The 18,529-nt window shown below is 39.7% G+C and overlaps 1 protein-coding gene across 1 annotated transcript in view; it reads right to left on the reverse strand.

Moving 5' to 3' along the window:
* Positions 1-277: 277 nt before the first annotated feature.
* unc5db (unc-5 netrin receptor Db) overlaps positions 278-18,529 on the reverse strand; it is a 298,720-nt gene continuing 280,468 nt past the window's right edge. Inside the window, exons 15-17 of the mRNA XM_080894516.1 lie at positions 14,957-15,121; positions 12,261-12,439; positions 278-5,471 (exon numbers count right to left, since the gene is read on the reverse strand). Of these exons, the coding sequence (XP_080750642.1) occupies positions 5,210-5,471; positions 12,261-12,439; positions 14,957-15,121 (606 nt within the window). The 3' untranslated portion in view covers positions 278-5,209. The remainder of the gene's footprint in view (positions 5,472-12,260; positions 12,440-14,956; positions 15,122-18,529) is intronic.

Below are 18,529 nucleotides of genomic sequence, written 5' to 3' on the forward strand. Positions count from 1 at the left end.
ATGTACACTCAAGCTGAACACTTTAGAGAATACAAATCTGACATTTTCCCCCCGGCACCTCGTAGACTGCTTGTTTCAGTTTGGTTACATCAACAAAAAATAAAGCAATGCCTGCAAGCACAACCCCTTCATTTTCATCACAACTACAGTCCCCTAGAGAGGAGGGTATTACTGTCACCCACCAACCCCCCAGTGTGTTGAATCATCCCATGTGCATTAGCCAACGGAAAAGGAAAAATAACTTGAGACAAGTTGATCTTTCAACTGTACATTTATTTCCAAAAGGCTGCATATACATTTGCAAATTCTACTGTACAGAAAACATCCAAAATGTCCATAATTATAGATACAGTATACCGCAAAGCTGCCCTGGCATTACCAAACATAGCTGTTCAGCACTAGAAAAGCTCTGCAGCCTATTCATTATTATAATCTTAAATACTTTTTTCAACTTATATCTTTAATGTAAGTCAGTATGATTAATTGTTCTTTTTTTTTTTATCCCCATCTGTACTTTACAAACATTCACCATTTACAGTAGTTAAACAAGGCACAAGAATAGTGATATGAAGCCGAAGGCCATGCGTGAAGCAGGAAAGAGCATCGGACCAACCAACTCAGGTGACGGGAAGTCATGGATGCAACAGTGAAGGTTTTGTCTCATGAAACAGGGTTAGTCTTACACCAAAGCATTATACACAGTGAAAATATGTTTGTGTAAGAGTGTGTATGAGCTCACTTATCAAAGAACTGAATTTCAACGTGTCAATGGGATACAGTAGACACAGCTGATACACATCCAGGATGAAGGTGCATGTTGAGTTTGCTTGTGTGTACCACACAGACAAGATGCTCTTGATGCGACATAAGCCACCGCTAAGCATTACAAAAGCACACGTTTCCTTTTCTGACACTCCACTTGTAGGAATGAAAAGCAAACTCCAGTTAGTCACAATTAAAAGATAAAAAAAAGACAAACAAAAGATTACCTTTCATATTCTTCACTTCACAAGCTTCAATTACAGAATAAATGAATTGAAACTGATTACAAATGCATAGAAATGATGCAGGGAAATAAAAGCGGATGGATGTAACCTTTCACATGTACAGTGCCAGCGGTGTATTCCAGGTGACCATATAAGTTGTGATGAACCACCGAGCAAGAGTTTGTTTCCCTCTCTTTGTTGCAAAAATAGTCAAGAAAATTGAACTTAGATGAAAAATGCTGAAGGACTAGATTCACAGGTAGGGAACTGTCTATGTACCTTGATCAAAAAGTATCAGCACCTGGACCATAAAAATCATTTGGTTAGTCTTCTCTTCTGCTATTCTTAGACTGCTGTGTGGAACTGCTATTAGTTGTACCCAGCATGAACAGGAGATCAGCTAGTTTTTGATTTTTAGGGGCTGAATCCCAGTGTTTTCCCAGTTAGTATATCTGTAACTTTGTCAAATAATAATTGATTTGGTTATTATTTAGTTACAGTAATGTAAGCAATATAGTATTGCCTGTTGTGTTGTTGTATAACAGTGGCAGTGGTTGATCTTCACTTGTTGCATCAGACCAATTTTGTACTTGCTAAAGACAGGGCGATAAAGAGCTGAAAATGGTTCAGTTGTTATAATGAAGAATTCGTTGTTTTCCTTTTCCTGGTACAAAAGGCTGAATAAATAAACAACAAAAAACAGCATTTATAGTGCCTCAGTCATTTAGTTTATCTATAGCCAACATTTTATTATTCTGAGTAGGCTAACATCTATAACTCTGTATGTTTTAGTAATACCAATGAATGTCAATGCTGGGGATTGGTCTGAGATTCTATTTTGTTCATTTTTATCCAAATCTGTTACTGTTACTAAATTTCACTATGCATTATAATGTAGAGGTTAAAAATGACCCATTTTCTGTTTCTCTGTCTTGAAAATGAAAATTTGAAGAGTTGGTATTTGATTGAATGCTGAAATGTAGCCTTACTGGAAAGTGGCATGCTTATTTTCAAATAAAACCAACACACAGTTACAGTACATTTAATGGTTATTGTCACATTAGCGTTCAAAGATCATGTTACAGGAAAAAACACAAACAAACAAAAAACCTTTCATCTAAAATATTCAGCTACAGTGTTCTTCCCAGTAAATCTACCTTCGCTCTAAATTGTGTTCAAATTTGCTTTTGGATAGAAACCTAGCTATAGCACACTCAAAATTGCACACTGTGTGTCTTTGTCCTGATAATGATTTAAGAGTTGAAACAGGTCAAATCTGACATGTTTTAAGGGACCAAATGCTAAACATCTGAATTATACCCATACTTAACTCCACTCTACTTACCTGTAAGTATACCAAACACACATTTTTGTATATTAGCTTTTCAGGTTAGCTTAAAATCGCCAGATTATATTGTAGTTTTGTATTTTCTTTCTTTTTTTCTTTTTTTTCATTTCTGACTTGTGTCATTGTTCTTTCCAGTTTAGTTTTTATTAGTTTCAGTCTTTTTAATTATTATTGTATGTATGGTATATGCGAAAGGCATGATTTAGAAAAATCAGTGCTGATAAGCAAAAAAAAAAATAAGTTTTTCTAATAAAAACACAGAGTTTTTGGAAAGCAGATGACTCATACAGACATCCAAATCCAAAACCAAATCTATCAATGTTTCAAGTTATGATAATAAATTTTATCAAGCTGACAAATAAAAACTAAGAATATTGCATTTATCTGGATTCTTTTTTAGTTTCAAATTTCAGATAATCATTTCAGTTAGTTTGATTTTTACCCTCACAAGTCCAGATTTATATTTTGATTTTGGTTAACAAAAATGTTTATCTCGTTTTATTTTTAGGTTTAGTTTTGTTTAAGTATAATATTGATAATAGCAATATTACCAACCTTCTGGTCTACATGTCCACATTACGTTTTATTTTACATAAAACAATAAAAATGTATCACCCACTCTGACTTTTTAATGCTGCCTCTGCAAACAGTCTAAAAGCACACAAAACCTGGCAATTAGTTTTTTCAAAATAAAGTACATTTTCTTTTGCCAACTTTTTATCAAAGTTAAATTAAAGTTAGATTTCCATACAGTTAGCGTGAGGCCTGTAAAACTGTAAAATCATAAGCTAATGTTGACAACAGGATGTTTTCAGAAAAATTCAATATAGGTGCCGGTTGGGCTGTTCCATTCGCCTGCTCTCTGTGTTACCTCATTGTATTTTGTTTTTATATCAGCCAAATGTTTTTTGGGTAGATTTATGTCTGATTTATAAAAGTTGTACAAAAACAGCTCCCACAAGTCTCACCAACAAGTCTAGGTAATATATTATAACTTAAAGTCACTTAAGACCTTAAACAACCTTTTAGATATGTGTGATAAGTGTTTAGTTTGGTTAAAATTCAGGTCTGTTTTCCCCTCCTGCCATCATTCAACTATTCTAACCTTCCACTACAGCTCCACTCTTGTCACTTGCTGGCACTCTTCTGTTTCAGTATAAATTAGTGAGACTCTCGGTGGAATTTTTCATTGCTAGGCGTAGAGCAAAGGACATTCCGTTCACCAGGGTTGCAGACAGAAATCTCAGTGGCACATATCAGAAAATTCTAACCTGAAAGTTCACGGCTAGAGACTGCCAGGAGTACGTGCGAAAATATAATTTTGCATAATTTGGCCTTATTCACCCAGCATGCACCTCTCTGGCAAGGTGAAGGTTGTTATGAGACCCGCTGTGATTTCACTCATACAAATATCTCCGCTGCAAGAACACTGGGTGTTGTTTTTGAATATATCTGATGTAAAAAATACATCAGATATATTCATCAGAAACGTTTCTCCCACAAAACGCTACGTCCAGATGAACAGAATCAACTTTTGGAGATAAAAAGTACTTAATTGAACCTTGAATTAAGAGTCTTAAATAATTACAAAAACACTTTTCTACAAACACCAGCTAAAGCTCTGACAGCTTCAACCTTAGTGTGTGTTCAAATATAAAGATGAGGGGTTAACATTTCAATCTATTCTGACCTGGAGGTCATCAAAAGTTTCACTTACCATTACCTCACATGACTATGACATTTTCCCTTATTCCCTCAGCATGGCGTAGGATTTATATACCTTATATACTGTTACTGTATGTTATATATGTCTGACACTGTCTGTATTCCTTTGTTGTTTTTTGAATAATATGAAAATATGTGACCTCTACAGCCGCGAAATGTCAGTGTGGTGTGTGAGTTGTGTACTTGTGTGGGTGGGTGGTAGACATGGGGGCAGCTGGGTGTGTCAGGGCCTGATATGAGGTCTGTGTGACGGGTGTTAATGGTGGGAAGTGGATGATAAGACGTAGCGATGACCTCTCCGCGGTGCCAGGAAATGATGTTTTACAGCTTCCTCCCTCTCTATCTGCCGCAGGAGGCAACTGTAATGAATTGTAATGCCACGGTTAGAAATCTCACTCTGCCACATTACGCCACAACCAACGGCTCGTTTTCTTTCTTACTTTTTTTCCGAGTACAACTGGGGATGATATATTTATGATTATTTTTTGCATAAATGATCACATAAGTGCTAAAATTTCAGTTTTGGGATTTTTTTTTTTTTTAAAATAAAACCAGGTGATTTTGAAGATACCTGCCTTGAAAGTTCACTATCACAACATTTAAGCAATCAGGAGCTTCCCATTAAAATATAACAGTGGACATTAAAAGAAAAGAAAAACTAGCTTTTAAGTCCTTTTTCATTTGTTGACACGGGAAGGGGAGTGTCAGATCAAACATAGGTGACTAACATTACGCCACAGTTGTATCATCTTATTTGCATATTCAGACTTATATGCAAGCGTGTGGACTGCTGGAAAAGGAGCTCCCTTCTCCTCTAACGCGGGTTCAGACAATAGCAGACACAAAGGGGAATAAATTCACATCAACCTAAATTAAAAGAAGTTAGAAACAAACAGAAAGGACTGAGTGGAAAGGCAGACAAAGATTTACAGTCCAGCCTCAGACGGGTTCTTAAAAGAGAGGGGCAGATCCACAGCAGGTGCCAGCTCACCTCGACCTGTTGTGATCGGTCGCCGTGTTGAACACTGGCACCGTCTACTCACCTCGTGACCTTCTACTGCACCGCCGCAGTGTGTTGTCCATCACTGACTGTGTGTGTACACAGATATATACGTCAGTCTGTCAGTTTTTACTGGCTCTCTCTCCTCTCTCAGCCCGTGTATTCAGAAGCGCAGTCCTCTGTATTCTGACTGGTTAGTCTGCCTGTTCCGTACAGACTGCTTGCTTCTATGTGAATGGAGTCAGATTCGCACTCGTCCTGGTCCTTGGGGGAACTTTTGGAGTGGATCTTTCCAATCTCCTCCAGGGCACTGGCTAGAGAGTCAAGGTCAGAAGTGTCCTGGTGACGAGCCTCCCACAGGCTTAGTATGACTGCAGACGGACTCCGCTGCTTTGCAAAATACCCCAGGTTTCTGTAGAGGAGCACATACAGGAACATGAAAGTAACTGTTTAATTACAGATGCCACATACAAGGAACTTGCAAAAGAAAACAAATGTTTTAATGACTTTATCAGGTGGTCTTAAAGTTTAAATGTAAATGTGTAAATCTGCTAGTCCATCACTCGTGGTAGTTCGCCTGCTTCCTATGTGCACACATGCTACAGGAGTCCTTACACAATATGACTTTTCATTGCACAACCAGTTAACCAGAATCTACATATAAAACTGTATGCTTGTCACTGTGTGCCTATTGGTTAGTCGCTAGTAACAGTCACCTACATAACACTGTAAGATATTTAAGGCCCCATCAACTGTCAATCAAATGGTGAGAAAGGTTTCACTTGGGAGACACCCACTTCATGTTACTAACAAGTATTTTGCCTGATTGCGCAACAAATCATTGAATTTCACTGACATTCCTCTGTCGTTACATCATTGCTGCTCTCCTTTTTGTGCACACCCCGCCTAACTTTAAAATCATGGAAAATGATCATTATGTTCTGCAGAAGCACTTACTCAGGTTCAGCTAGCTGATGCATGCCCACAGTAGAGGTTCACGTCAGCTCTTTTTTTAAGCCTACTGTATCCACACACATGAATTAGCACAACATTTCTTGAATGCTGTGATGGAATCAGCAGAGATGCTAATCATGTCGCGATGATGGATTGGACTGTTACTGAGGCTATAATCTTGCCAAGACCCCAGTCACATAGACCTAGTGACTGATTGGTGACTGCCTGGCAACCTGGTTGCTAGGGGGGGAAATGTATTTCCTTAAAAGCTGCAAGTAGCTGCTGTGCAGGAATCATGCAGGAATAAAGACAAGTTAGTGTCCCCCTAGTAACCAGCTAGGGAAAAATTTGTGTTCTTTAACTGGCTGGCAACCAATTGGGAAATACAGGGTGCTTTCAGTATATGGAAGCAGTATATGTAAGAGGAATAAAGAAGAGGCATATGGTGCTGCAGCAAAAGTTGGTACAGAACATCCCAATTGTCTGTTAACATTCAGCAACTACTTGTGGTTGTGAAACTGTGAATAGTGTGATGCAAATAACAAACTGAGACCATTTGCCTTCAAAGCAAATGATCTGGTTTCAGCAGTGAGGAATAACTTTAACCAGCAAGCTCCAAAAACCACTCACCAACATGCGCAGAGGATGCCTAACTTGCATGGAAAAACATTTTTGATCTTTCGAAGCAGTTTCTAATTTATCAGACTTGATTGGTGAGCAGTCTTTTGGTCTTGTGACCATAAAAATTAATGCTGAGGCTTTTTCCCTGTTCCCTATCATACACCTAAAATAACTAGCTTCTTGAAGAGTTTAGTCCAGACTGGCAGGGCTATAGCAGTGCCACTGACATTAAAGTGATCCGTTTTTGTGTAAAGTGTTTGCTGCCCTTAAAGAACGAGAAGAAAGACGTCTGTTTCAAGCAACGTTTAGAACTGTGTCTCTGTCTGCCTCCCCCTCATCACTGCAGGCTTGTTTTGGACAGTAAAGGTTAGCAGCTAACGAGCGAGACTAGAGTGAAGGCACAGCAGCATTTTGAACTTTTAAAGAGCCTTAAAAAAGTTAGAAATGAACTCTGTAAGAAAGATCTTCTGTATCTACTGTTCCGGCTTCATGTCGTTTACCAGCTATTGAGAACATGAAACTGGAAATTTCAAAGCAATGTGACATGTATTTCAAATCATATTTTATTTCACAATGAAATCTGTTCCTAGAAGGGCACACCTGGGCATTGTGCGCGTGACTTCAGTGGGGTCTTAAACAGTCTTCAACTAAACTCCGCTTACTGTTTTTTGCAATTTTGTGGGAAATCACAAGTCAGCTGGCTGCTATTAATTTTAAAGTGACTGCTATTTTTCTACATTACGTATGCCTGTGAATGGAGCTTCACTGCAAATGCACTGGAACCCACGTTTATGACAGATGTGAGAGTACAGCCTCAAAAGACGTGAGATCACATTAAAAAAAGAGTAACTCATGTGGACGTCTGAGTATTTATTTACTGACGTCAGAGGTAAAGCTGTCCACTTTAAAGCTGTGTTTAAGGTTTACAGTTTGAATTGAGGAATACAAAAACTTGACTGATCCAGAGCTGGAACGGACATCTGAACCTTTGCTGGCAAAGCAGAAAAAGCAACAAGGACCTTTGACCACGTTATACACATCGAAAGATGAAGCTGCCAAGAGTAGCTTTGTGATTTCACAAATTCACAAAAACAACTATAACTCGTTCTCTGATGGGGAGATTGTCAAAGAGTGTTTGATGGACTCTGCTGCACTAATACGCCCTGAGAAAAAAAACATTTGGAATATGCCCCTCTCCAGGTGAACCATAATAAGATGGATCAAGGACAGTTTGGGAAAGTTGGAGCTTCAGTTGAATACTAAAGCGGACAATTTTGACTTTTTCTCCTTGGCTCTGTGATGTCCGTGATATAGCCCATTTCAGCCGATGGTTGTCCAAGTCAGGCAAAATGTTGAACTTTTGAAATGATGCAAGATAAAGTAAACCTGGAACTGAAAATTGGTACTTTTGCATTGTTTTAAACACCAGGAGGTGTTGTTTAAGTCAGTATAACTGCTGTACCTGTATTCTTCTCTCAAAAAGGAGAACTCACATCCACACATAAGGAGACATGATCCAGAAGATGTTGGTTCTCTCGGATCTACTTTCATATGTGAACAAGCATTCTCAGTGATGAAGTTTAACAAACCCACATTAAGGGCCTGTCTCAGTGATGGCCACATGTATTTCCACCTCAGGCATCAAATCTGACTTGAGCCCCGGTGTTCCAACCCAAATAGATTTCTTCCATTGTTCTTCAGTCTGCATGCCAAAGTATCCTTGGGCAAGATGCTGTGATCTTAAGCAAAGTATTAAGATACTAACCTTCACACTCTCCGATGTGTTTATTAGAGTGTGAATGTTCTCACTTGTTTGTACTTGTATGAATGGGTGTGTAAGAGTAAATGAGGCGTGTTGTATAAAATGCTTTGAGTGCTCAAGTAGAGTAGAAAAGTGCAGCAGTATACTAGAAGCAGTCTATTTGCTTTGTACAAAGTTTGAAGTCTTTAACTTTGGCAAAAACATGCACAGTTGTTTCTGGCACTGCTGATTAAATATTGGTAAAATGTTGACATTTTTAGGTAGAGATAGGATTAATAGAGTTCTTATCTTGACAGAAATTCTTGTGCCTTTTCCACGGTGCACTAAGAAGTGCAAAAAACAAATGGAAGTAGAAACAGAAACACTGTGTGTAGAGTTAAAGAGAGCAAAAACTTAATGGAAATAAAAAAAAGCTCAACCACTAAACAGCTACTGAAAAGAGATAAGAACAAAAGTATGAAACATAAGCATAAATCTTAATATCATTATATACAGTAATTGAAAAAGGCAGGAAGTAGCACAGTGTGGGTTAAATTTTTCAAATGTCAGAAAAGGGAGGATTTATACTCTCCCTGTTTCCCAACATCCACTCTATTAGTAGTTTGTAAATAAATATAGGTACTAATGAACAGACCTGTGTTCAGCTAATTCGTCCCAGTTTCTCATGTTGCCCACCCCTGTTCAAGGGACAGCAGACCATTACAAGGTATTTCATAACGGTCATTGCTGCAAATCTTTGATTTGTTTATTGTTAGCTGACTGTGCATTTACACATTATTTAAGGTGAATTTTTAAGAAATGGCAAGAAGAACCCGTATCCGTGCTACTCTACAGAGTACTCTGAGAAATCCATCGTGGCCTGTCATAAAATGCTGAGTTCAAACCTGTGATTTACCATCAGTGTTTTTCATCTTTTGTTAGTTTCTTTGCATTTTGTCCTGTCGGGCTGTGTCTACTTTTATTTGTCTTTGTTGTGACTTCTTCTCTTATTTTGATAACTGTAGACCTTTTGCTGTTTTTACTTCCTGTCCTTGTCTGTTTTCCCTCCACTGCAGTAATGACTACCCCGCCTTGATTGTTTTCACCTCTGTTAATTAGCTCCATCTGTTCCCAATTATTCCCCCTCCCTCTCCCCCAGGTTGCCTGTTTGTTCTCCTTTTGGCTCCCAGGTTTACATTTAAGTGATGTTTTCCTTTGCAGATGACATCATCTTTTATTTAAATGTTTCAAAATCTGAATGCAAATACAGTGCACGTAATATGTTGATGAAAATGACCAAGACAAAAATTTTACATGGTCATTCCAACTGCTCTTACACTTTATAGTTGTGTTTTAATACAAAAACACCAATTTAGGCCTGCATGACTGGGGCTACGGTGATTAATTTCACAGTGACTGCCAGCAACTGCTCACACCTGAGTGGAAAACACTGAATTTTCCCTAGCCACCAGAAGCTGCCAAGTAAACTTGGGACAAAAAAATAAGAACATTTGTGTTTGGTTGATTATTTCTTTGTTGTAACAATGCTTCTTGCCAAGAAATCTGATACTGTTGGAAAGCCAGCTTATTTCCCTCAAATAGTGCCAGACTTGTAAGGAGGATGTATTTGTGGGTTGAGCAGCAGACCTGAGTATGTGGGTTGCATCAATGAAAAACTTGCAACATTATCTCTGCCACTGCTAAACAGCTTATTCTGCTATTGGCTCCTGTTCGGTGCTGTTTATTGGATTGGATGATTGAAGTCCGAAGACACAAGACATATTGGCAGTTTAATCATTTATTAATTTAATAATTTACCAAAAAGGAGCCTCAGCAGAGTTCAGAAGAACCCTGGTCACGAGCTTGATCACACACTTCTGAGGGACTTCTGGCACATGCAGAATCAAACCAATCAATTGCATATAATAAAACAGTTAAACCTTGGCCAATAACCTCAGTAAATTCTTTTTGTTTATTTTCCCTGTATATCAGGTTAATTCAACTTAGTTTCATCTTGTGGTTCTGAAACCACTGTTTTAGGACCCTGGTTATGGAATCCACTAAAAAAACAATAGTTACCTATAATGGCCCCAAAATTGATCGTTTAAAATCCTAATATTAAACCCATTTGGGTCATTGAATCCCCTTTATTTGACTCTTAGAAAATCAGAATACTGAGTGCTAACTGTAAATTAATAGAACTAAAGAGTGTCTCGCTGCAGTAAACAACCATCTGCTTTTCCATGTACCTAGAATGAAAAGTTCGACCCTTTAAGAATAAATTACCACCGCAAGTGATTACCACTGAACAGAGTTTGCTTTATATTTCATTCTCAGCTTCTGCCAAAGGAAAGGAAAACTAAAGCTTGTTGCCATGCCAATACAGTACAATGCCTTTGTGTCTCACTGAGCAGGGAGTCCAGCTGGGGGCAGTGTTTCACTGCCGCTGTGTGGTTCTTCACAAGAGACACAACAGCAAGCAGCACAAAAAAACCGCAACGATTGGTCACATCAGGCTCAGTTCAAAGCTGCCCAACTTGGAGAGGAAAGCTTATCTGGATAATTTAGAAATCCCAAAAGACTCTTAGATAGCAGCATCTCATGAATCATGCACTTAACAGGAGATCATAGCTGACACCAGCTAAGGCCAAGCAAAGACAACAACTGGGCCAGGGAAATAAGAGTGCAGCGTCTCATCAAAAATGCATATTTGTGTTTGGGAGAAGAAAAAAATCAGCTAAGAAGTAAGTGGTCAGAGTGACAGAAATGTTGGAGGCTCACTGGATTTCGCACTGTTTATGTTTCAAAAGTAGAGTGGATGTAGGTGTCAGAGTGTGTATGATGTTCCACAGCATCCCACAGTCAGTTACACCACGTGCCATACAGTTAAACAATCAGCCGTCTCTCTTGATGCTCAGGGAGCATGAGCAACCTGAAGCTACATTCAGCAGCTTATCAACACCCACAGGAGTCTTATCACTGTCATCAGCAGTGTTGGTCAAGTTACTTGAAAAAAGTAATCAGTAACTAATTACTGATTACTTCCCCCCAAAAGTAATCCCATTACTTTACTGATTACTTATTTTCAAAAGTAATTAGTTATTAGTTACTTAGTTACTTTTTAAAAACATGATTTACAACCTGAATAGGTGATAAAGCGATAGATCTTTCAGCCCAATTCTACTTTTTCTGCATAATCCATCATATAAAATGTAATCAAATGGAAAAATTCTCTTTTTAAATTTTTTTTTATCAGTTTTAATCTTTTAACTTTATGCATCAAGCAAACATTAAATTATATGCAACATTCTCTGACTGGAAGAAATTTGTTTAACATTTAAATTATTTTCTGCACATTCCAGCACATAAAATAAAATAGGTTTTTGTGTTTACACTCAGTCTTTCAAATAGATGCAAGTAAAACACAGCAGAAAATAAATGAAATCAAAGACTCAGCAGTCGTGTTGCTCTATTTTCACCTGTTTAGCAGGAGTGGGGGCGGGCGGATGTTTGCCCTGGTGCAGGTGTGCCGCATCGGTGGGTGGAAGAATCCGCAAGTTTCTCTGTGAATTGCCCATTCCAAGGCAGCGTACTCGGTGCTTGCTCGGAAGTTTAGGGTTTTTTTCCACTGTAAAAATAAGTTTTCTTCCCACGCAGTGAACAGTGGACGCTAATGTTTTTGTCACTTTTTACGGAATCAAACTCAAAGTAAGGTCAGTACTTCCACGCTTTACTTGAAAACTAATCGGATTACCCATCTCTGGTCATCAGCCTGTGTTCATTACAGAGGGGGCACACACACACACACACACACACACACACACACACACACACACACACACACAGATCATGCGGCCTCAAAGAGGATGCACATCATACACTCACCGATCTAAGTGGAGCTTTTGGGCTAAGAGTTGCCAGTCCTTGCCCTTGGCGTTGGCAGTGTCGAAGGTGGCACAGATCCTCTGGCGGATGGACAGGGGGATTTTGAAGGCCTTGGGCCCCGTCTGGGACGTGATGGTGCAGTCTGTCTGCATAAAAAATGGAACTGACTCCTTTTCGGTCTGGAGGAACAGAACAGAAGCAGACTAATCAGACCAGGGCCAGAGAGGATTTGCAACTCTGCAAATAGTTGAGGTTTACTGGGTCAGGACCCTTCGGACAATATTTTTACACATTAAAAGATCAGTAAACAGACTGTAAGCCAATGAGACAAAAGTGATTGGTGTATGGGGGTACTTCTCAATCTGTGGATTCCTGTGGCCTGTGGATCAAACCATGAAAACCATCTTTTAAGCCTACATGTGGACAGTTTCAGGAGTATCAGTTTTCTGTGGCCTCATTCTCATTTTCATTTGACCATACCAAGATTTCAGATTTAATAAAAAATTTTTTTTTTTACCAGAACAGAATAAAAGTTACGTCCATCCAAATAAAATGGATGGAGGTGTGAAAAAAATGCTGTCATAACACAGGGGGCAGTAGTGCTGCATTTGACTGCCTCTGTGAACTAAACTTGGAGAAGAAGAAGAAGAGGAAGAAGACAGCACACTGACACAAGAATGCCTTACTGAGTTCACAGTCTGGTTTCTGCTCAGTGAGTGCTGAGGTCATAACTTGAAACATATTGCTGGATTGTGATCTATAAATAAAACACGTTAAAATCTTGCTGTGCGCTGTTTTCTTCTTTGTGTGTCTTCTGCACATGCCCAGTGGAAGAGTTGCCTGCACTGGTTCAAATGTGGATGCAAGCCAGCATTACTAACATAGCACACAAAGTTAGTTATCACAAAGTCGAGTCAAGATACGAGCACCGTAACATAAAACAGCATGTGATTAATCATGATCATGGACAGTTAATATGTTTTTTTTTTATCACAATACTAAAGCTTAGAGAATAGTAAAATGGCTTTAAAACACTTGGAAGCCAACAGGAAGAAAAACGAGGATTCTGTAATTTTTATTTTATTGGTCAGTTTCTAAGAATCTGAGGATAGGTGTCACTGCTGCGTTTAAAGTAATTAAAACTAATTTAAATCAAGTCAAATTTAATGTGGAAGTCCTGAAATTTTTTTAAATATGTTAAACGTGGGCAGCACGGTGGCACGGTGGTTAGCACTGTTGCCGCACAGCAAGAAGGTCCTGAGTTCAATTCCACCATCAGGCCGGGGTCTTTCTGTGTGGAGTTTGCATGTTCTCCCCGTGTCTGCGTGGGTTCTCTCCGGGTACTCCGGCTTCCTCCCACCGTCCAAAGACATGCAGCTTGTGGGGATAGGTTAATTGGATAATCCAAATTGTCACTAGGAGTGAATGTGAGTGCGAATGGTTGTCTGTCCCTGTGTGTTGGCCCTGCGACAGACTGGCGACCTGTCCAGGGTGTACCCTGCCTCTCCCCCTATGACAGCTGGGATAGGCCCCAGCGCCCCCCGCGACCCTGAAAAGGAGAAGCGGAAGCGAGTGGATGGATGTTAAAAGTGCAGTAGACAAGCCTTAACCATGAAATTACTTGTGGCAGCAGTTATGAAACCTTTGGGGGAAAAGCAGGATTGATTGCCCTGTGAGAGAGAGCTCATAAGCAACGTTCAGTTGGTATTCTTTTTAACTGGATCTTTCACAAAACCAGTTTACTCATTAACCTAATATAGGCAAGCGATTTAAAAGGAAAGCAGTGTGCTGTTTGAGCTCTGTTACTAATATAATATCATTGAGTCCTCTCCTTCCATTTAGGTCTAACAGCATATAGTTGGAGTAACATTATAACATCTATGTCTTTTTACAGACTTTCGGCAATCCTGAGATAATGTAGCAAGATTTGGATGGATTGAGTATGGTTCGCTCTGGTGCAAAGAAGTGGTAAAGCTGTTTTCAATGATATCCGTTCAACATGGTGGCCCCGCATTGTAAAACATGCTGCAGACCTCTGGAAACGCCTGTTTGCTGTATTTACCAAACTGAAACCGCTGATGTTTTGAATTCAACACATCACACCTATAAAAGCTTTTTTTTCTTCTTCCTGTCTGACAAACTCCACTAATCATCAAGGCAAAATTTAATCAAACCATAAAAAGTCATTGTAAATAATATTTCACGTCTGACTGTGACTTTTATTAGTACTGGTGGCCTTGAGGTAGGACAAGCGCATTTGTGACTGGTTGTGGAAAAAGCAGTTGGGTGAAATCAATGAGCAGCACTCTCTTCTGCCTTAACAGCAACTGCCAAGGTGCTCTTGAGTGAGTATTCCTGACTCCTAGCTGCTCCGGTGGAGCTGTTCAGCAGCTGATAGAAAGCTGTTGTTACAGCAGGCAGCTCCCAGGTGTTGGTGTATGTGAACGTGAAGGCGGCTATTTGCCGGAACATGCGTCCTCTTGGACAAACAGAGGTTAAAAAACACAGAGCAAATGCACCAAACAGCTGGATCTTGTTTTTGGAAAGAAGGGAAGGAAGAGTGCTCTCCTCGCTCTATTAATACACAGCTCAAGCTCAGGAGAGCTGGTCCTGCTCTGGTGTACACACTCCAGGAAGGTTACAAAAAGGTTGAGTGAAAAAAGTGAAACACCCTCCCCACAGCTTCAGAGCCTCACCTCGGCCACAGCCGTATAGACCTGCAGAATCTGCTCATGGCCTTTGACCTGGCGCACGCTGATTTTGCAGGAGAGCTGGGCGGTGACAGGGCTGTATCTCTCCAGAGAGAAGGCACAGTACAGGGGCTGCTGGTTGCTGCACCACACTTGGGGGAAGGAGAATTCCTGAGGAGGGAAAAGAGAGAGAATAGATCAGCGACATCACACTCAATGGTCAATATGACCTAACCCAAATTATACATTATGTTAATATAAAACCAAGTGATATTGTATAGTTGATGAAGTGTACAAATATAAACAGTTGTAATTTATCTCTCCTGTTTATCCAATTCAGGGTCACAAAGGAGCTGGAGCCTATTCCAGCTACCATAGGGCGAGAGGTAGGGTACACCCTCACTACTCTATTGCAGGGCTAACACATAGAGACAGACAACCATTCACACCTATGGGTAATTTAAAATCACCAGTTAACCTAACCTTTGGACTGTAGGAGTACCTGTATGTGTGTGTGTGTGTTATCATTCAGTCTATAAACACAACAGCTCAAAAAGTTTTGAATGAATTCTCATTAAACTTTGTAGGAGTATAGAGTGGAGGCATGTTAACAATTCATTAAAATATGGCTTACATCCACCAAGGTCATCAAGGTCAACTCAATGATTCATTGGTCTAAAATTGACAAGAAGCCTTGTAACTTAGAAACTATGATTCTTATGTTAAGTGTGCTGTGTATTGTCAACGCGTAGAACATACTGTATAAGATTGTAATACAACATGTCAGATTTAACCTCTCCTGTAAAGTCAATAGATTAATCCAGTGGTTCCCAAACTTTTTTTGCTAGGCCCCCTTTGTTTTACAAGAAAATTTTTCTCGCCCCTCTACCACGCAAACACATCCTCCCACCACACACACCCATATTTTGTTTTCAAACTTCAATGCGGTTCATTTCCCACCTCAAACATTTAGTAAACAATTAAGCAAATACAAGTAAACTGCAATAAAATCAGGTAGTAATAAAATAAACTACTAACTCTTTAAGCTACGTCCAAACCTACACGGGTATTTTTGAAAATGCAGCTGTTTCAATGCGTTTGGGCCTTTCGTCCACACGTAAACAGTAGGGGTGCAACGATACACAAAATTCACGGTTCGGTTCGGTTCGATACTTTGGTGTCACGGTTCGATATTTTTTCGATACAAAAAAAATGTTCATGCCTTTTTAATTTGTCATTTATTAAAATTATAAATATATATTTTAACTCAAAAGTACAGTTTTTAAATTTAACCCTAACCCTTGTGCGTGTTTTTTATTTTGACAGCGAATGCGCACCTGCGGACCACTTATGTGCAGCCCTGGTTATTTAGCTCGTCATATTGCAGCCACAGAAATTCTTTTGTCCATGAAACCATAAAGCTGCACTTTCTTTTTGCCTTATAGTCTGATTTGTCATAACTTCTCAGTTTTGTGGTAAGCTTTTCTTTGGCTGTCACTTCTTCACCCTGACCTGTCTTATTTGGCTCAGCAGAACTAAAATATATATCTGTCTGTGAAGGTCATCGTAGTCAAATATAAATCCTGCTGCTTTTACACACGTACTCACATAAGCTCAGCGATTCTCTGCGCGATCAACCTCTCACATGTTTAAGCTTGCTGCGGGAGATTTCACTTGTCATGTTTGCATAGTAAGCTAACAATTAATAAGACTATGTCAGAGGAATTGGTGCACAAATTATCATCACTCACAGATCAGTGCTGTCATTGCAAAGTGAAAGCAAAAAAACAAGCGCAAATTCAAACGTGATTTCAATATGTCACATATTGACAGTGGCTCACCGATGCCAATGACATAATTACCCAGCTACATTTCTGAAAGAATGCAAAAGCATTGACATATATTTTTCCTTCCTGCAATAGCCCGACGGGCAGGGCAGAGATAGATTTTGGTAGCCCGACTGAAAAGATCGCTAGCCCCGGGACGTCGGGCTAGCGATATTGCGAGCCCTGTATCTGATTGAGGAATCACTCATCTTTGGAAAAAGAGAGTTTATTACAGAGAAATGGCTCTTTCCAAAATAAAAGCTATACTATCCGCTTCTTCTGGGCTATATTCTCAGCAGCATATTAAACATATAAGGAGAATCATGTGCTAACAGCTGTCTAAATGACTCGGCTAAAGTTAGTAGCATGCTTGTTGTATTTGTCTTTGCACTAGGATGATGTTGGTGTAAATGTGCAGTCATATTCGTTGTGTTCCCACTAGTGCTTTCAGGTTAATCTCGTTGAAATGACCTTAACGCCACAACACGGCAAATCTCCGTTAACGAGCTACCGCCAATCGCCCCGTGCATGGGGCTAGACGGCCAACACGTTAACGAGCTAACTGCGCTAACACACTAGCTCCCACCCATGTAATTGAGCATTGCATGGCACATCCAACATACTGTTTTACTTTAGTGCATGACTCGCTTACCTTCAGGGTCATACGTCACATGAAAACCAAAATAATTCCAAACGCCAGATCTGAATGAGGGTGCGGGAGGTCCATGTTGTAAGGAGAGCTTAACTTCTGTCTCGCTAGCTTGCCCTGCGCTCTTCCTTCTGATGATGCTGTCTGTGTTGAGCACTCAGTGAATCTGCGTTCGACTACTCCGCCTAGGCTGCACTGTCGAGCCTAGGCGGAGTAGTCGAACGCAGATTCACTGAGCGCTCAACACAGACAGCATTGTCAGAAGGAAAGTTGATAAAATAAATTAAAAATTTTGTATTGTTCGATACATATGCATACCGAACCGAAAGCACTGTATGAACAGTTCAATATCGATACGAATATCGTTGCACCCCTAGTAAACAGCGTTTCAAATCAACGAATATGGAGATTTTGTAAAACTCCTTTTTTGCGTTTACGTGTGGACGAGGAATACAGTTCGTCAAACAATGTCAAGGTATGTGCCTTTTTTCACATCACGCTGTGCGCCACGTTATTGTTTACATGAGATTAATTGCAGAATGTCAGATAGAGGCAAAATACTGTTCATCTGACTATCTGCAGGTTTTACAGGCTTACATATACAAACACAGTTACTATCCTTCCATTTAGAAAGGCAGCGGCGTCACGGTGTGATTATTTTACGTGTAGTTGTTTTTTTCCTGGGTAATAATATTCAACATTGCTATCAATACATTTTTCAAAAAATGCCTCTCTGTGCAAAATGGGTTCAAAAATATAAACAACTGTGGGATACTGTTTGTCCGTGATTTGGACAGGGGGACCAAATCGTGGCGGGATCAGCTTGATGTTATTTGTATCCCACTGTAACTTTACTGTATAAAGAGCTAACATCTCCAAAATGTCAGGAGTAGTTAGTCATTACAAGAAGTGTTTGTTAACTAAAAATCTAGAATGTGGGATATTGTTTGTCCGTGATTTGGAGAGCCCAGCGTGTGCTCCCGACGCAGGGAAAACCAATCCTGCCTTGGCACTTGTGCAGGTGAAGATATGCTTCACCATATTTGGCTTGGAAGGAAGTTGGTTTGGAAACATATTTAGCGGTGCTTCATCTCCTGCTTTGCG

Source organism: Rhamphochromis sp. 'chilingali' (assembly GCF_963969265.1).
Source record: "Rhamphochromis sp. 'chilingali' genome assembly, chromosome: 10".
NCBI lineage: Eukaryota > Metazoa > Chordata > Actinopteri > Cichliformes > Cichlidae > Rhamphochromis > Rhamphochromis sp. 'chilingali'.